At 55.8% G+C, this 14,696-nt stretch overlaps 3 protein-coding genes across 3 annotated transcripts; 1 reads left to right on the forward strand and 2 right to left on the reverse strand.

Moving 5' to 3' along the window:
• Positions 1 to 4,607: 4,607 nt before the first annotated feature.
• D7B24_006591 (uncharacterized protein) lies at positions 4,608 to 5,573 on the forward strand (the record flags this gene model as incomplete). The annotated part of the gene is made up of 4 exons (XM_028640717.1): positions 4,608 to 4,898; positions 5,153 to 5,241; positions 5,305 to 5,453; positions 5,530 to 5,573. The coding sequence occupies 4 exons, from the start codon at positions 4,608 to 4,610 to the stop codon at positions 5,571 to 5,573; spliced, it is 573 nt and encodes a 190-aa protein (XP_028495103.1).
• Positions 5,574 to 6,503: 930 nt separating this feature from the next.
• RBG1 (GTP-binding protein rbg1) lies at positions 6,504 to 8,088 on the reverse strand (the record flags this gene model as incomplete). Its single annotated transcript, XM_028640718.1, has 7 exons — positions 6,504 to 6,523; positions 6,598 to 6,718; positions 6,802 to 6,910; positions 7,039 to 7,567; positions 7,651 to 7,933; positions 7,993 to 8,013; positions 8,068 to 8,088. 7 exons carry the CDS (start codon positions 8,086 to 8,088, stop codon positions 6,504 to 6,506), a joined length of 1,104 nt encoding a protein of 367 aa, XP_028495104.1.
• A 933-nt stretch (positions 8,089 to 9,021) lies between these two features.
• On the reverse strand, positions 9,022 to 13,801 carry HOS4 (the record flags this gene model as incomplete). The annotated part of the gene is made up of 3 exons (XM_028640719.1): positions 9,022 to 9,573; positions 9,625 to 9,869; positions 9,928 to 13,801. 3 exons carry the CDS (start codon positions 13,799 to 13,801, stop codon positions 9,022 to 9,024), a joined length of 4,671 nt encoding a protein of 1,556 aa, XP_028495105.1.
• Between the last annotated feature and the right edge of the window lie 895 nt (positions 13,802 to 14,696).

The following is a 14,696-nucleotide window of genomic DNA, read 5'->3' on the forward strand; positions in this document are numbered from 1 at the left end:
GGTCGAGACTGTTTCGACGACCCTTGCCAGCGCGTGAAGCAGGGACAGAGGGAGAGGGAGAGGGAGACAGAGAACGTGCGCGAGAGAGAAGCGGATTTCGGTCGTTGGGTTGGTGCTCCGATGCTCGACTGAGAGAGGGGGGGGCGTATAAGCTGACAGACTCAGAAGCGCTGCAGTGGAGGATGTGCCGGAACGCTGCACACTGCACAGCGTCAGAGGGCGTCTCGGCGGCAAGCGATGGGGTTCGATAGACCCGTCGACAGGGGCAGCGGAGGAGACGAGATCGGTTCAACGGGCTGTTTGCTGCAAGGCGAGAAAGCTGCAATGCAGTGCTGGGTCGGTCGGTCGAGGGGAGAGATGGGATATCAGACGGTCATGTACGATGGAGTGTGCAGACAACGGTAATACAACACAGACCAGAGAGCTTGAGCTTCGGAGGTGGGCCACCTGGGTAGGTAGGTCATATGTAATGTGGTATGCACAAGAGCATCGGCTGCTGAGGGTTGTCCTCGAAGTACCGGCAAGGGTAAAGAGAGTAGAAGAGGGGGTGGGAGGGGTGTGTGATTTGCTCTGGTACGGGGGGGGTGGAAAGGAAGGGGGGGATGAATCTCTTAGGAAGATGGGTTGAGAAAGAGAGGCCTTGAAGGGTTGAGATGGGTCCTCCAACAACGAGCCCACCCTATCGACGAGAGGGATTCAGAGGGGTGAGGAGGAGATGCACAAGATGAAGTGACCAGGGGGTGTAGAAGGGCTTGAGGCTTGATGCCTGGAGCTTCGTTCGGGGGGGGGCCTTGGGTGGAGGGGGGGGAGGAGAGAGATCGGTGAAAGACAGGCCAGACCGGCCCAGGGACGGATGTACGAAAGGTGATGCTCAAAGCAGGAAGGCCAGCCGGGAAGTATCAAAGGCAAGGCCAGGTCGAGCATGCTTGTCAGATGGCGGGAGGAGAGAGTTGCGGCCGGGGCAGATCGAGACGGGACGGACTGATGAAAGCCAGCCACCAGCTCCAGGGGTCCCATCCATCCATGCTCGTCCTGACAACAGAGAGCTTGATCCGGTGGAGGTAATAAGGTAGGTTGTTGTGGCAAGATTCGAGACGAGACAAGACGAGACGCCGGATGATGTGGAGAGTGTGCCAGGCCAGGCAAGGCTAAGAGATGAGATGCGATGCGATTGCTTTCCTCGTCTTTTTCTTTCCCGTCTTGTCCTGGCTGTTCAATTCGGACAAGGTGTGTGTGTTGTACGCTCGGCCGACAATGTACTTTCAGACCACCTTGCCTTGTGTTCTTCACGAGCATTCGAAGTCCAAGCAAGGTAAGCTGTGGCACACTCGAGCTCCATAGCTGCCGCCTCCTGCTACAGTACTTGGTCGGTCAGTCTCACCAACAGCCACGCCGCGCCCTGAGCCAGGGATTCCGCAAGCGCGCGTGGTCCCAAGGATCAACGAAAGCCAACTCCCCAACTCCCCCTCTCCCTCTCTCTCCCACTTCTTTCGCCAAGCTCTTGAGGCCAGTGTCATAGCCAAGGTCAGTATTCATCTGGGCTGAACACATCCAAGTGGACTCGAGTGGATATGTACCTCTTTCTGGTCAAGGTAGCGATCGACCATCTAGCTGGCGCAGGTGGCCTGGTCGCTCATGAATCGAGTATCGCCGACTGCGAATCTGCGATGCTGTTGACGCTGTCACTCACCCGCAGTATGAGCATTCCCATTCCTTGTCGCAAGCTCTCTCCTCTCACACCCCCAATTTCAATCGATAACTGATGACAGGTCTTGCCGCCATGGTTTGAGCTGTGGCAGTCGCCCATGGCAGGATCATGCGAAAACCGAATCCCTGCGCATCGCATCCCGGGATGAGGCATTTCAACAGACCAGCAGCCGCTGCTCCCGTCTGTGCTTGATCAGTGATACTTGTTGGGGGTAGGTAGCTCCAGGGGTGCAATACAGGTACAAAGGCGGGCAAAGCCTCCCCCCCCCCCTTGCCAGGTCCTTGCTCTAGCCTTCGCCATAGGCTGGCTCCATTCATTACTTGTGGTCGCTGCTCGTTCGTCGCTTCTCTTGCTGCTGCTGCTGCTGCTACTGCTACTGTCATTCTTTGCTCGATAGGGCCGGCGCTACCCAACCCCGTGTCGTTGTCAGAGACAAGTGCGGCCTCCACGTCGTCGGAGCATTTTCCATTTGATCGTCGCCAGTGTGCGTCGCACGGCGGGCGCTGAAGCCTTTTCCGACCATTCTCCATAACAACCCGAGGGATTTCATTGTGCGTCCTCAAAGGCGAGCTCACATCTGTGCTGTCCGCGATGATCCGGGGGAGCTTCGTTCGCACAATCAAATAACTGCTGGGATTCCATTGCTGAAAGAAAGCAGGGCTGATTGTCATCCAAGCAAATCTTGTCGTCTGATGACACCCAGCTCACTCTAGGTTTCTGGTTTGGACTGACCAGTCTGCGCCGTGTGCAGGGGATCGACAGAGCCAGAGTTGAAGGCCCGCCAGTGGCCTGTCTTATCCATAGTGAACCTCGACAGCAAGGATCACCCCGGCTCCGTCTCAATCGAGACCCTCCAGGGGATGGGGGAGGGTTCCGCGAACGTCTCTTCCGCCCATGTTTTGCTAGGTGACTCGGCTTGACAGGCAAACAGACCCTGTACCGAACGATATTAGACAAGCGGACTGTGCCCAATGCGACCGATGCTCTCGCCCAGTTGCTGCTTGCGCGCGGACAAGAGCTATATATCGTCGAGTCAAGCGTAGATCTAGGATCAGGCAGGTAATATCAAGACTTGTCGCATGAGTTCCGAAAGGAAGCCACGGCACTGAGCGAAGATCATCAATGCATCGCCGTCGCGGGGGTGAGGGGGTGAGGGGTGCTAAGGAGGCTCGCGCATTTTTCGTCCCTTCTTTTCGAGCTGATCAGTCCCTCCACGCGTCGCACTCCCGGCCGGCTACAGTTAGACCCTGCTCGTTCGACGACCAAAAAGGCCGTCTGAGTGAGATGCCGCCCTCTAATGTCGAGATCCGGCGGCGCGCTTTGATGCTCAATTTCTGATGGAGTGAAGATGAGAAAAAGCCAAGGCTTCGCCGCCAATGCTCCGAACCCCGCTTTCTCTGACGAGGAACTCTGACGAGGGACTCTAACGAGGAAGCAGCATGATGCGGTCGCAGGTCGACGAGCCAACGAGGCCGCATCCCAGACCGCACGGAATGGCACATGATCATGACAGCTATGGAACCCCCAAGACTCGGCCATCCATCGTGCTGGCTAACAAGTTGAAGCATTGAGCTGGCCCTGGCGTCCTGCCGAAGCTCCCTGTCATGGAACTGAACATGGAGATGAACGACTGATTGCGAGCGGCGGTACTTTCCTGGTCTTGCCGAAACACAGGCCGGGTCGAAACATCCCGCACTGCGAAAGCCACTAAGAAGATGGACCTTGCTGGCTAGTGGAACGGGCCTTCGGTTGAAGATTCGTCAGGAACAGTAGCCGCGACGAGGCTTGTGTCGGCCTTCAAGCCGGAGCCCGATACCGATACCCACCTGACAACCATGAATTTAGAGCAAGGCCATGTCTCGGCCTTCCATTCTCACGGCCGCAAGGTCACATTCCTCCCTTCGTGTCCACCGTGCAGAGGGGAGGTCTCGCCCCCGGCTTCTTCAGCAGGAGACGAGGGAACCCACAATTGCAAGAAGCTGAGAACATGGAGAGATCGACTTTCGTCCAACGAAATGCTGAGAGCCCATTCCTGACCTCTCATTGGACATTATTCGCGGGTCACAAGAGCGTTCTTCATCTCACCATTGGATAAAATTGCCAGATGACCTTGCTTGAAGGGTGAGGCAAGGAATCGATCCCATTATGGGTAGTGTATATCTGGCTAGCTTAGACCCGGTGACCCTGGGAACTTGTCCTGAAAAGGCGCCATCCGCTGATGAGGTGAGGGGGGTTCAAGATGTGACGAAGTACGGAACTTCATGGCGGATATGCCTCGTCCACGGCGTCTTCGTGTCGATACGACCATGCCGAACTATTACAGGGTTGCAGCTCGTCGCGCATGTATGCTCGCTGGCATTGGCAGTCGCTACTGGTGATGCCGTGGCCATTCGTCTTGTACAAGCACCTCAGGCACCTCTTCCAGCGCCAATCGTTCTCCCCCTGTTGGCCTGGTATGGACAGCGCCGGATTGTTGATGATCATGGTTCTAGCGGCAGCGACGACAGGCGGAGTAGAAGATCGAGAATGCCCACTGAGCACTTCATGACGGGCTGAAGGGCCGGAGGAAATAAGAAAAGTCCGGCATGATATGCGCAGTGGGATGAGATCGCTTCGATCGCTCCCGATCTTGTGACTGGTGTTGAGCATACCTTGCCGCCATCGTTGGTTTGATAGCTCCAATGACAATGCAGAGATGTTCTCGGGAGAGCCATGACGGTATCGTATCCGAGCATTGCGATCGCTAGACCGGGAGCGATGAGCAGCAAGCAGCAACAAGCGGGGCTCGGGCATCAATGGGTGAACCAACCAGTGCCAGATTGCACGTTGCCGAAAGGAGGGAGGTCCAAGACCATGTCGGTGTTTTGGTGGCTTTCGTCCGGTGAGTCGTGGCTTTCCTATGGCGTTCCCAAAATTGACCTTGACCGTGAAGCCTCTAGACCTTGCAAAGACTGGTGATGACTTACACTTTGAGAAAGTTGGCTGGGATCAGGATGGTATTTGCGAGGTCATCGTGAGGCTGGCCCGTGGCCTTTTTGTCACAATCGAATGCATGAGCGGGCGCGATGTTCCCACGCCATCCCAACCTTCGATCCTTCTCTGCCTATTGAGTCGTCTCCACACACCCCAGAAAAGGACTGCACGTAGCATCAGAGCACGGTTGCCCATGGTCCTCAGGCAGATAGGCAAGGTAAGGTAGTTAGCATATGGAGGAGAAAACGCAAAGAGAGCGCCAAAGCGGCAGGGCAAGCCGTGGTGGTCCGTGTCCTCCTGCACCGGATAGCCTGCATCGCAGCCGTTTCTCCCGCGTGGTCTGTGTGTCCTTTGGCTCCTCGTTTTTCCGCTTCAACCACCCAGCTTGCCAGGATCCGGGGGTATGCGTCCTCGTCGCTGGAGCGGCTGGGGAACATCATTCGTAGCAGTTGATAACCCTCATCTCTCGAGGTGGTCTGTGAGGCGCAGAACTGGGCCAGGGTTAAGCCGCGTTCGAGTCTTGGTTCTCCTGCACCCCACCCACCGCCGGTCGAAACAAAGTGAGTGAGCGAGCAGGCTGCATTTCCCAACCTGACTTGAGCTTGCTGATCCCGACGAAGCAGGTCCTGGGGCTGCGATGCCTGGACCAGCGCCGTTCCCACCAACGCCAGAGCTGTAGCGACCCACCAGGCACCCGATGACGGTGTGCCGCCCCCTCTTCGGCCCCCCCCCCTGGCGCAGGCCCTCGGCGGCAAGAGAAGTCTTCTGAAAGGTCGGTCTAAGAGGCCATGCGTGAGAGGATCGAGCCAGCAACCGTCACTGGCTGGAAACTTTCCGACAAAAACTAGGCCCGTGGCGAGACTTCATCCGCTCAGTGACCAAGCCAGCCTGAGCCAGACAACAACAGATTGTCCCAGGCTCCGTCCTGTTGGAAGGTCAAAACACATGATTTCTCGGCCGCGAAAATGACACGTCCAGAGAAGATTGAGGCGAGGTCGTGAAATGTCGTCAGGCGTTTGTTTTAAGCGCCCGTGTGTAAAATTTGCCGGCCTCACCCCCCTCTCGCATGCGGCCACGACGGCGGCCTCTGCATCACAGCTTGCATGCATCCCTACGTCGGTCGCTGGGACTCACAACTCGTGAGGGTCGCATGAGGAGAGACCCTCGGTTATGCATGTTGGCCGTGACTTTTCGACCACAACACGAGGAAAATACCGTGACCTGAACATTGTGGCGTCTGAGGCGCATTTCGCTCCACGCTTTTTGTTCGTTCAATTCTCTGATCCGTATGCAGGGGACGAGTGCGTGATCCGCGAGCCGGGCTTTGAGGACACGAACTGTATGCGAAGTAAGTTTGAGTCATGGTGGGAGACATGGCGAATCCGCTTGTTTGTTCAATTCCCCCCAGATGTTCTCACGTCATCTCTGGGGTAAACGACATCTACTGATCGATCGTGCTCTTTCGCGTCATCGAAGCTGCTTCGTCTGCTTGACGGACACAACACCATCCGTGCGCCAGTCTGTCTCGATCGCGAGAGTTGTCTTGGCGCTGTCCTCTTGTCAGCCGTCCCCCATAAGCTCAAAGGCGGCGCGGACAGACGGGTGTGGTTCCTGCCTGGACATTACCGCTGCGCCTCAAGACCCCCCCTTGCCCCTTCAACACAAACAGCCACCGGAGCCTGTAGTCTATGCTCAGGCGCAGGTCCTCAATATGGAAGTAGCTTTGTGCTTCAGCTTGGAAAAGCTGGCGATCCTCTACTTGAGTTGGTGAATTCCGGGTCGTATTATCACCACTGTCTTCCATGGCATTTTGCGAAGTGTCTCAACGCTTAACAATCGTCACTGATTCACATCTGTGTCAGTGGAGGTGATCTTGGGGGAGAAGGTGTTGATCGCGGAGGGAGAGGGGGACGAACCAATGTCCTCATCAGCTAGCTCGTGGGACAGACCAACACGCTGAGGTTGGTGCTTGCAAGATTTGCCATACACAATAGCGTTTTTGAACTGCTCAACGATGCTTCGGTGAATGGCGTTGCACTGGGCATGTTCAGTCAGCACTGCTGGTACTAGAACAACCAATTACTCCGTCCCGAAGGCCTCAAGGTGATCCAACAACTTACGAAATCCTCGACAGTGCACCTGTTCGACCGAAGCACAACGGGCTGGCTGTAATCTGGCATCCTTCCTTTTGGCTTCGTGTAAACGCGCACGAGGTTCAGTTTGTCCCACCTAGAGCATTGGTGGTTAGCACAGTCTTTGCTGCCTCTTCTCCGTCTATCAACCTCACACCCAGATTCGGACTGGAGAGTGATCACAGGCCAAGGGTGCAGCTCAACAAAGAAAAGGGGAGGGCTCACATCGCTTCCATCAGTTCGTCGACATTCCACCCGTGCTCTGAGCTAATCGGGACAGCGTTAGGGATACGGTACAGAAGGTCGAGCTCCTCGATACTGATGGCATCGATCTTGTTGAGGACGTAGACAACGGGGATGTAACTCCGGCTCTTGGCTTCTAGAATATCAATGACGTCGTCGATGGTGGCGTCGCATCGAATAGAGATATCCGCAGAGTTGATCTTGTACTCGTTCATGACAGCCTTGATCTCTTCGTGGCTGATGTTGTTCAGAGGCACTGTGTTTGTAATGTTGAGGCCGCCCTTCTCCTTCTTCTTGAATGTAATGTTGGGAGGAGACTTGTTGATACGGATGCCAAAGCCCTCGAGTTCCGTCTCAATGACACGCTTGTCCGTCAGCGGCTTGTTGACGTCGAGGACGATGAAGATGAGATGGCACGTCTTCGCCACCGCGATAACTTGACGACCACGGCCACGACCGTCCTTGGCACCCTCGATGATACCTGGTAAATCAATGATCTGTAGAGGAGCACCTATTTCAAGGATCAGGAACACGTCCGTGCAAGTCAAAGGGTCAGGCGCAAGGGGCAATCGCCAGCTGATAGCCTGTGCTCACCATTGTAGACGACTTGGCCAGGCACCGAGGTCAGTGTCGTAAACTCGTACGCTGCAGCCTCGGAATGCTGTCCTGTGAGCCGGCTCATCAAGGTACTCTTTCCTACGGAAGGGAAGCCGATGAATCCAACACTGGCAACACCCGTCCTGGCCACATCGAAGCCCGCGCCGGCGCCGCCACCACCGGACGATGGCGTGAGCAGCTCTCGCTTAAGCTTGGCCAGTTTGGCCTTCAGCTGACCCAGGTGAAAGGACGTCGCCTTGTTCTTCTGAGTCTTGGCCATCTACAGGGTTCCGTTAGTTGCTAATGGTGGTATTGGGTCCTTGTCGAGAATAGACGTACTTCGGCCTCGATCTCCTTGATCTGTGGTGGGAATAGTCAGCCATTACTCAAAGCAGCCCAGAGAAGCCTGCCTACCTTGTCCACCGTTGTCGACATCTTGGCGGTGTTCCCTACTCCTCTATTTCTGTGTGGCTCTCTTTCGATGGGGCGCTGCTCCCGATTGCAGTGTCGCGATGGCCGTGTCTCTGAAGTAGCTGCTGTTGCGGTCTGCGCGCGATGGGAGGATTTCAAGAAGTTTGGATCTTGGTGGGGTAAAAATTTGGCGGGGTTCGACTTTGCCGAAGTTTCATTGGTGCACCCTGTGATGTCACTGGTCTTTACCCACCCGTGACCACACCGAGCCCTGGTTCGGTCAGCTAAATCGGATGGTTCGGTTTCGGTGTCTGGTTGTTCGTCCGCCCTCAAGAATCATGTAGGCCTCGCGTCAGTATGCCATCGATCAAACTTTATGTTAACACGATCCGTCGCGAATATCTACGACAGGGCTTTCAGGACTGGGATCTGAGCTGGTAACCCATGCTTGAAAGTGGCATGATACAAATGGCACACTAGGACGTAGGAGGAAAGACACAGGCACATCAGTTTTATACAGTAAAAAAAGTGTGTTTCGTTGGCTACATAAATCAAGACAAACGCATTGCATGTCTGTCGCTTTGCCCAACACCATGGGACACTATGAAGTCGCTTCGTCGAATGGTACATCAGCCCGACAGGAGAGGATGGCAATACCACTGCCATTCCCGCCCCAGTAATAGCCAGAGTGTCTTTCCGATGCTGCGAAGCCATACTGGATATATTTGCAACACCATAAGCACCTGCCCACTGCTCAATGCACAGCGTCCAAACATTTCCGTGTCATTAAAGGAAAGCCTCTTGCAGGAGGAGAAGTGATGAGCCTCTTGCAGGAGGAGAAGTGATGACTTCGAACCAAAGCCTGAGCTTCAGGGCGACTGCTGAGTGATCGTACTTCATTATCGTCAAGATCAAAGCAGACGAGATCAGTCACATTTATGATTTCGCACCCCTTTATCAGGCAGGGTCTGTTTCCTGATTGCTGTTCGTACCATTCACCAACTGCGGTTGGCTGTCTGACTCCAATGTTGTTGAAGAAACCACGATTGGCCGCGCGGTGTGGTCATCGGGCACACTGTCGATATCGGTAGTTTGGCTTATTGGCGAAGGGTGCACACCATTAGGGATGGAGGGAGAGGGACTCTTGCGAGCATTGACCAGGTGCCCTAGGCCCTGTGCAAAGCAGAGCTTCGCATAGTCAGGCTCTCCTGGGAAAACCTGTTGGAGCCCATTGCGTCTTGGAACACGTCTCTCGTGGTCAGGAAACGGCACCTTGCTTGTGGCTGTGAGACCTGGAAGGTCTTCTCCAACCTTTTGTCCGTTGACGTAATATGTGTTGCGGGGAGCGAACCCCATGAAGCGCTCGGATCCAGGGTCTTGTCTATATCTCCTCGGTGTTTGAAAGGCAAGCTCTTGCGCTTCATTTTCTGGGACTTCTCGATATTCGACACTGAGTCGAAAATCTTGAAGATGAGCGATGGTAGGGATGACACTAAGCAAGTCCGAGAGCTACAAATTTGGTTAGTAGGTGACTCGGGAGAAAGGGATTACTGAACATACCTTGACCAAGAACATGTCCATTTTCAAGAACTTGGCTTGCGCATCCCTGCGGAGTTCTCCCAGCACAGAAGAACCTACCACACTTGCGTCCTGGCCTTCACCATAGTAGTTTGGCAGTTCGGCCCCGAGATCGCGATACTTGTGCGAAGTGAGGGCGTACTGGTCTGCTTCCAGTCTCCAGAAGGCCCTTTTAACGAGGTCGGGTTTTGCGAGGTCCGTGACGAGGAGGCGTTCCCATGAAGGATCTAAAGTACACAATCAGATCGATACGAGGCATCAAGCTTTGAAATCAGGCGAACTTACACTTGCCCAGGCGGAGATCCTTCTCGCCTAGAATCAGGGCAACCTGAAAATTGAAAAGCCACTGCGCTCTGCCCTCAGGAGTGCCCACGGCTTCAGGACGCACCGTGTCGTAACGCACACCCTGAATATGCTGGAACCTTAAAGCGATGCCCAATGTGCATGGCTCAGCACATTGTTCCAGCCAACGGAGGAGCGGAGGAAGTTCCAAAGCACGTCGTTTTCGTTCTTCGTCTTCGCGAGCTTGGCGTAGCGCTGCCTCACGAGCTTCACGCTCGAGTCTGTCCCTGTCCTCCCGCTCTCGTCGCTCTTGATCCTCGAGCGCTTTGCGGGCTTGCTCCTCTTTCTCGCGACGGGCTTGCTCCGCGGCCTCACGCACAAGCTTTTCTTGACGCAGGCGCTCTTCCTCTCGTTGCTTCTCTTCTTCTTCCTCCTTGCGCCTTCGCTTTTCGTCTTCGATGCGCTTGCGTTCCGCCTCATCACGGAGACGTTGCGCCTCGGCCTCTTCCCGTTGTTTCTTCTGCTCGGCCTCCTTGGCTTCAGCCTCCCGCCTCAGACGTTCTTCTTCAGCAAGAGCTTCGGCGATCCTCTTGTCCTCTTCAGCCTTGCGCAATTTCTCTTCTTCAACCTGCCGTCTCTTCTCCTCTCTAGCTTTACGTCTCTTCTCTTCTTCCAGACGTTGCTTGGCCTCCTCTTCCTCAACCAGGCGCTGCTTCTCAGCCTCACGCTCACGGGCTTCACGCTCATCGCGCCGTTTCTTATCGGCCTCCTTTTGCCGTTCTTCTTTTCGCCGTGCGTCCTTGGCTTCAACATCTGCGTCCCGTCGTCGTTTCTCATCATCCGGTTCCTTCGGCGCCTTCGGGAGAGGGGCGTCTCGCATATCGACATCGACATCCTCGGACTTGACATGGATGCTCGATTTGTCGCTGTCATTGTGCCTAGTATGGTCCTTGCGATGTGAATCGGTGTCACTGCTTGGTTTCAGTGTTGTCCTTTGTCCATCACCATCGGTCTCCCGGAGCGAAGCTTTGGGTTTTGCGGAACCGTCTTGTGTCGAGCGAGATCGTTCGTCAGCAGAATCGGCTGCTCTTTGACGCCGTTCCTTGCCTTCAGTGTCGAGTCGCCTTCTCTTGGCAGGACCCTCAGCGCCGTCCCTGTCAGACTTGCTGGAGTGCGGCGGCGTGACGCTTGAGCGGTGCCTCTTCGAAGGAGGCTCGCCGGACCCCGGCAACCTCTCGCGAGACTCGTCCCTCTTGAGAGCCTTGGTCCTGTCATGGTATTTCTCGGCGAGGAGCTCAGGCTTCGGCCTTTCGGCAGTCTCATCATGTTTTGGATCTCGAGGGCTCGCAGGGTCCTTGACGGAGGATGTGGTCGATACCATACTGGCTCGGCGTTGCTTATCTCGTTCACCACGGAGCTCGCCCTTTGAGACCAACTTCCGACGTGGCTTGACGGTCTCACCCTCTGACGATAAGGCCGCCATATCTGATTCGATTCTCTTCGGCTTCGAACCGAGCTTCTGTGATGTTGCAGGAGAGGCCTCACGGTCTGAAGCTGCGACGGCTGGCAAGCGTTCGTCCTTCTTGAGCTTTGCGGACCCGCGTTTGGGAGAAGTCTGCTCGTCTTGGTGGGTGAAGGAGTCTGATCGTCGCTTTTCCTTCGGACTTGTGATGGCGCGATTGGGAACGGCTTTTTTCCTGGGTTCGGCGTCGCGTGAGGGGCTCGAGAGGTTTCGCCGCTGAGGCACAGGCTCTTCTTTGACCAGATTTCTCCCTGGTCGTTTCGATTCCTGACCACGCTTGCCAGGTGATTTCGTCTTGCCATCGCGAGGGGATTTCTTATAAGCATCGAAGGCGTTTTTTAGTATTTCCTCCTCCTCCTTCCAATTGGTGCCCTGTCGTTGTTGAGCAATCTGGTAGTAATACGAGCCGCGGTACTTGCGTGTCGGATCAAAGTTTGCCTGGCTTAAGAGCAGTTTGAGGACATCAATGTTCTCTTGGCCGATTGCAGCCAACATTGGCGTTGCGAACTCGCTTGGGAGGCTCGTGACTGGGGCCGGATCAGGGTTTGCGCCACCAAGCGCCAACAGCAGCTCCATGACCACGCTGTGTCCACCACGTGCAGCCGCCACCATGGCCTCAGGGTCATCATATCGCTCCTTGACTTGAAGAACTCTCGTAACGGTCTCCTCGTCACCCTTGGCAGCTGCCGCCCTCAACGTCTTCTCGTCAAGATTCACATAGAGATGGTGATTGCCAATCTTGGTGGCCCGCGAGTTGACAGGGCGGCGACTCGTGGGTGCTGGTGAACGACGGGGGCTGTCCGGTCCATGTGATAATTGGTCTGCCTGGTCCGCGTGGTGGTGTTCTTCTGAAGTTCGTCGGAGGTCGCTGGATTTCTGCTTCGCTTCAACAAGCGCAGCTCGTATCTCTTCCGCGTTGTCCAGATCATCGCTAATCCTGTCTAAAGGCTCTTCTCCCTCCAGATTCGCCTTGCGCGGGTTCACGCCAGCAGCAAGAAGAAGCTTCACAACCTCAAGGTGTCCATTGTCAACAGCGTCGAGCAGAGGCGTATCTTTCACAGAGTTCATGCAGTTGACATCGCATCCGGCCTCGATGAGTAGCTTCACAATATCCTCGAAACCGTTGATGGATGCGCTTTGCAGCGGGGTGTTCCCAGCGTAATCGGCTACGTTAAGGTCGCCTGGTCGCTCCGCCAGTCTCTGCTTCGCGATATCATACTCGCCCTTGTTGCAGGCGCGAGCAAGAGCAGTTTGCCCATGCGCATCAACGTGCTTCTTGGACTGTGTCATTTTGGCGGGCGACATGTTGAGGTCTGCTGTCGCAGGCGTTGACAAGTTTCTCATCTTTGAGCTTCGCGGATGAGGGCTACCGCTGGCAGAAGATTCATCAGAGTGGTATTCCGTTGATCGAAGGGGAGGCGGGAGCCGCCTCTTCTTCTGACTCAAGCCGTTTGAATGTTGAGAGGGAAGTTGCGATGAGATGCTCCTCCGATGAGTACGCGCTGGAGGAGAGACAGATCGGCACTGGCTATCGTTCCGCCATCTTGAGGAAGCAGATCTCGGGTCTTTGTGTTGTCCCTTGACGCCTTCTTTGGGAGCAAGCCAGTCGGCGCGATCTCGGTCCTCGATCCGTCGGCGACGAGCAGCTTTACGCTCCTCTGGGTCTTCTTCTGATCCAACCCTGGACGCTTTACGCTTGTGGGACACGAGCTGGTCGGAGGACTTGGCTCTGTCCTTCATGGAAAGCTTGGGAGATCGTTTTCGCCGGTCGGCGTCAGACTCGGAGTCGTGAGCGACAGGGCCTGTTCGCCTTCGGTGGTGAGGGGGCGAGGTGGGGGCAGAGCTGAGGCCGCTTGATCCTTCCTGACCTTTCAAAGGCTTATCGGGTCGAAGCGTGTCTTTGTCGATGCGGAGCCTCTTCTTCTGTTGTGTCAAGGCAGCCGCTGCATCGCTGACAGGATGCGGCCCGCCCTGCCCAGCGTCGCCGTCTCGACTCAACCCGTTGCCACTGCGCTTCCTGCCACGTTGTACCTCGGCATCGCTCCCGTCCTCGTGCTTTACCTTTCTCACCTTGGAAGGCGAGTGACCATCCTTACCAGGCAGCACGATGGTCTCGGCATCTGAGTCACGGTCGCCTGAGGCGGCATCGTCGTCCGCATCCGCGGGGCGTGGGGGGTTGAGAACCGGCTTGGAATCTCTTGTGGGTGACGGAGCGGGATTGGAGGGGCCGTCGGACGAGGACGACTTCGAGGCCACCTTTACGCTCGCATTCTCGTCAGGCTGGGGCGTCGATCGTTGTTTGGGTGATGCGGCAGGCTTCGTCTTGTCGGACCCGACAGCATCTTGCGCATCCATGGCATTTATCTGAGGCCCGAGGAACTTGCTAGCACCATCCTGGCCACGACTTGGCCACGGTCGAGAGGTGTAGGACGCGCTGGGATTGATTCGCGGCGATGGTGCGCAGGTCTACCGGTCGCTCCAGGAGGCGGAGTAGCAGCTAATCAGTACCAGGTCGTCGGGAGGTCGCAATGGGGAGGAGAGTCGTCTAAAGTCGGCGGTGCGCGATCGGGAATTGAACAAAGAATCGCCTACGCAAGGAAAAGAACGAGTTTTCGATGGTCGCTGAACGGTAGATTGGAAAAAGCGTGAAAGAGGTCTATGGTGATGCTGGTTTGGGGTGAGGCAAGGATGGGTCTCGCGAGTCTTCAGTGCTGTGTTCAAAGTCTGCCCGCCTCCGGTTTGATTGGCCCCAGTGCCGGACCAGGGGGGGGGGAGCGTGAGGGGGGGCCGGGTGTCCTTGTTGTGGTCGTAGACTGTGCCATGCTGCCTGGCGTGGACCGATGGACCTAGCTGCTCGGCCTCAGCATCATCCTGCTTTGATTATGACCCCCAGCCTCCCTTCCATCCGTACGCTTATCTTCTCTGAATCCCGAATTCGATGCAGCACCAAAACTCGTTTCTACCCCTCGTCCTGCATTCAGGGGAGCCTCCATCTTTCCAAAACTTTACCGTGGCATGCCCGCCACCCGACAGGCCGTCTTCCTGGTCTTGGGGGGGCCGGGACCCTCTTTCCCCCTAAACACGGTCTCGATAGAAGCCAGCTGGGACTCTATGTCTCGGGCCTGGGATTTCATTACTCATCGATTCGCTTCCAGAAGAGCTTGTCAAATGAACCAATAGAACCGCGTCATTTACTTTGGATGCAAACAAACCCACCTCCTTACCAGGCTCCAGTAGGTCCTCTTTCTGA

This window comes from Verticillium nonalfalfae, assembly GCF_003724135.2.
Source record: "Verticillium nonalfalfae strain VnAa140/NRRL 66861 chromosome Unknown scaffold_48, whole genome shotgun sequence".
NCBI lineage: Eukaryota > Fungi > Ascomycota > Sordariomycetes > Glomerellales > Plectosphaerellaceae > Verticillium > Verticillium nonalfalfae.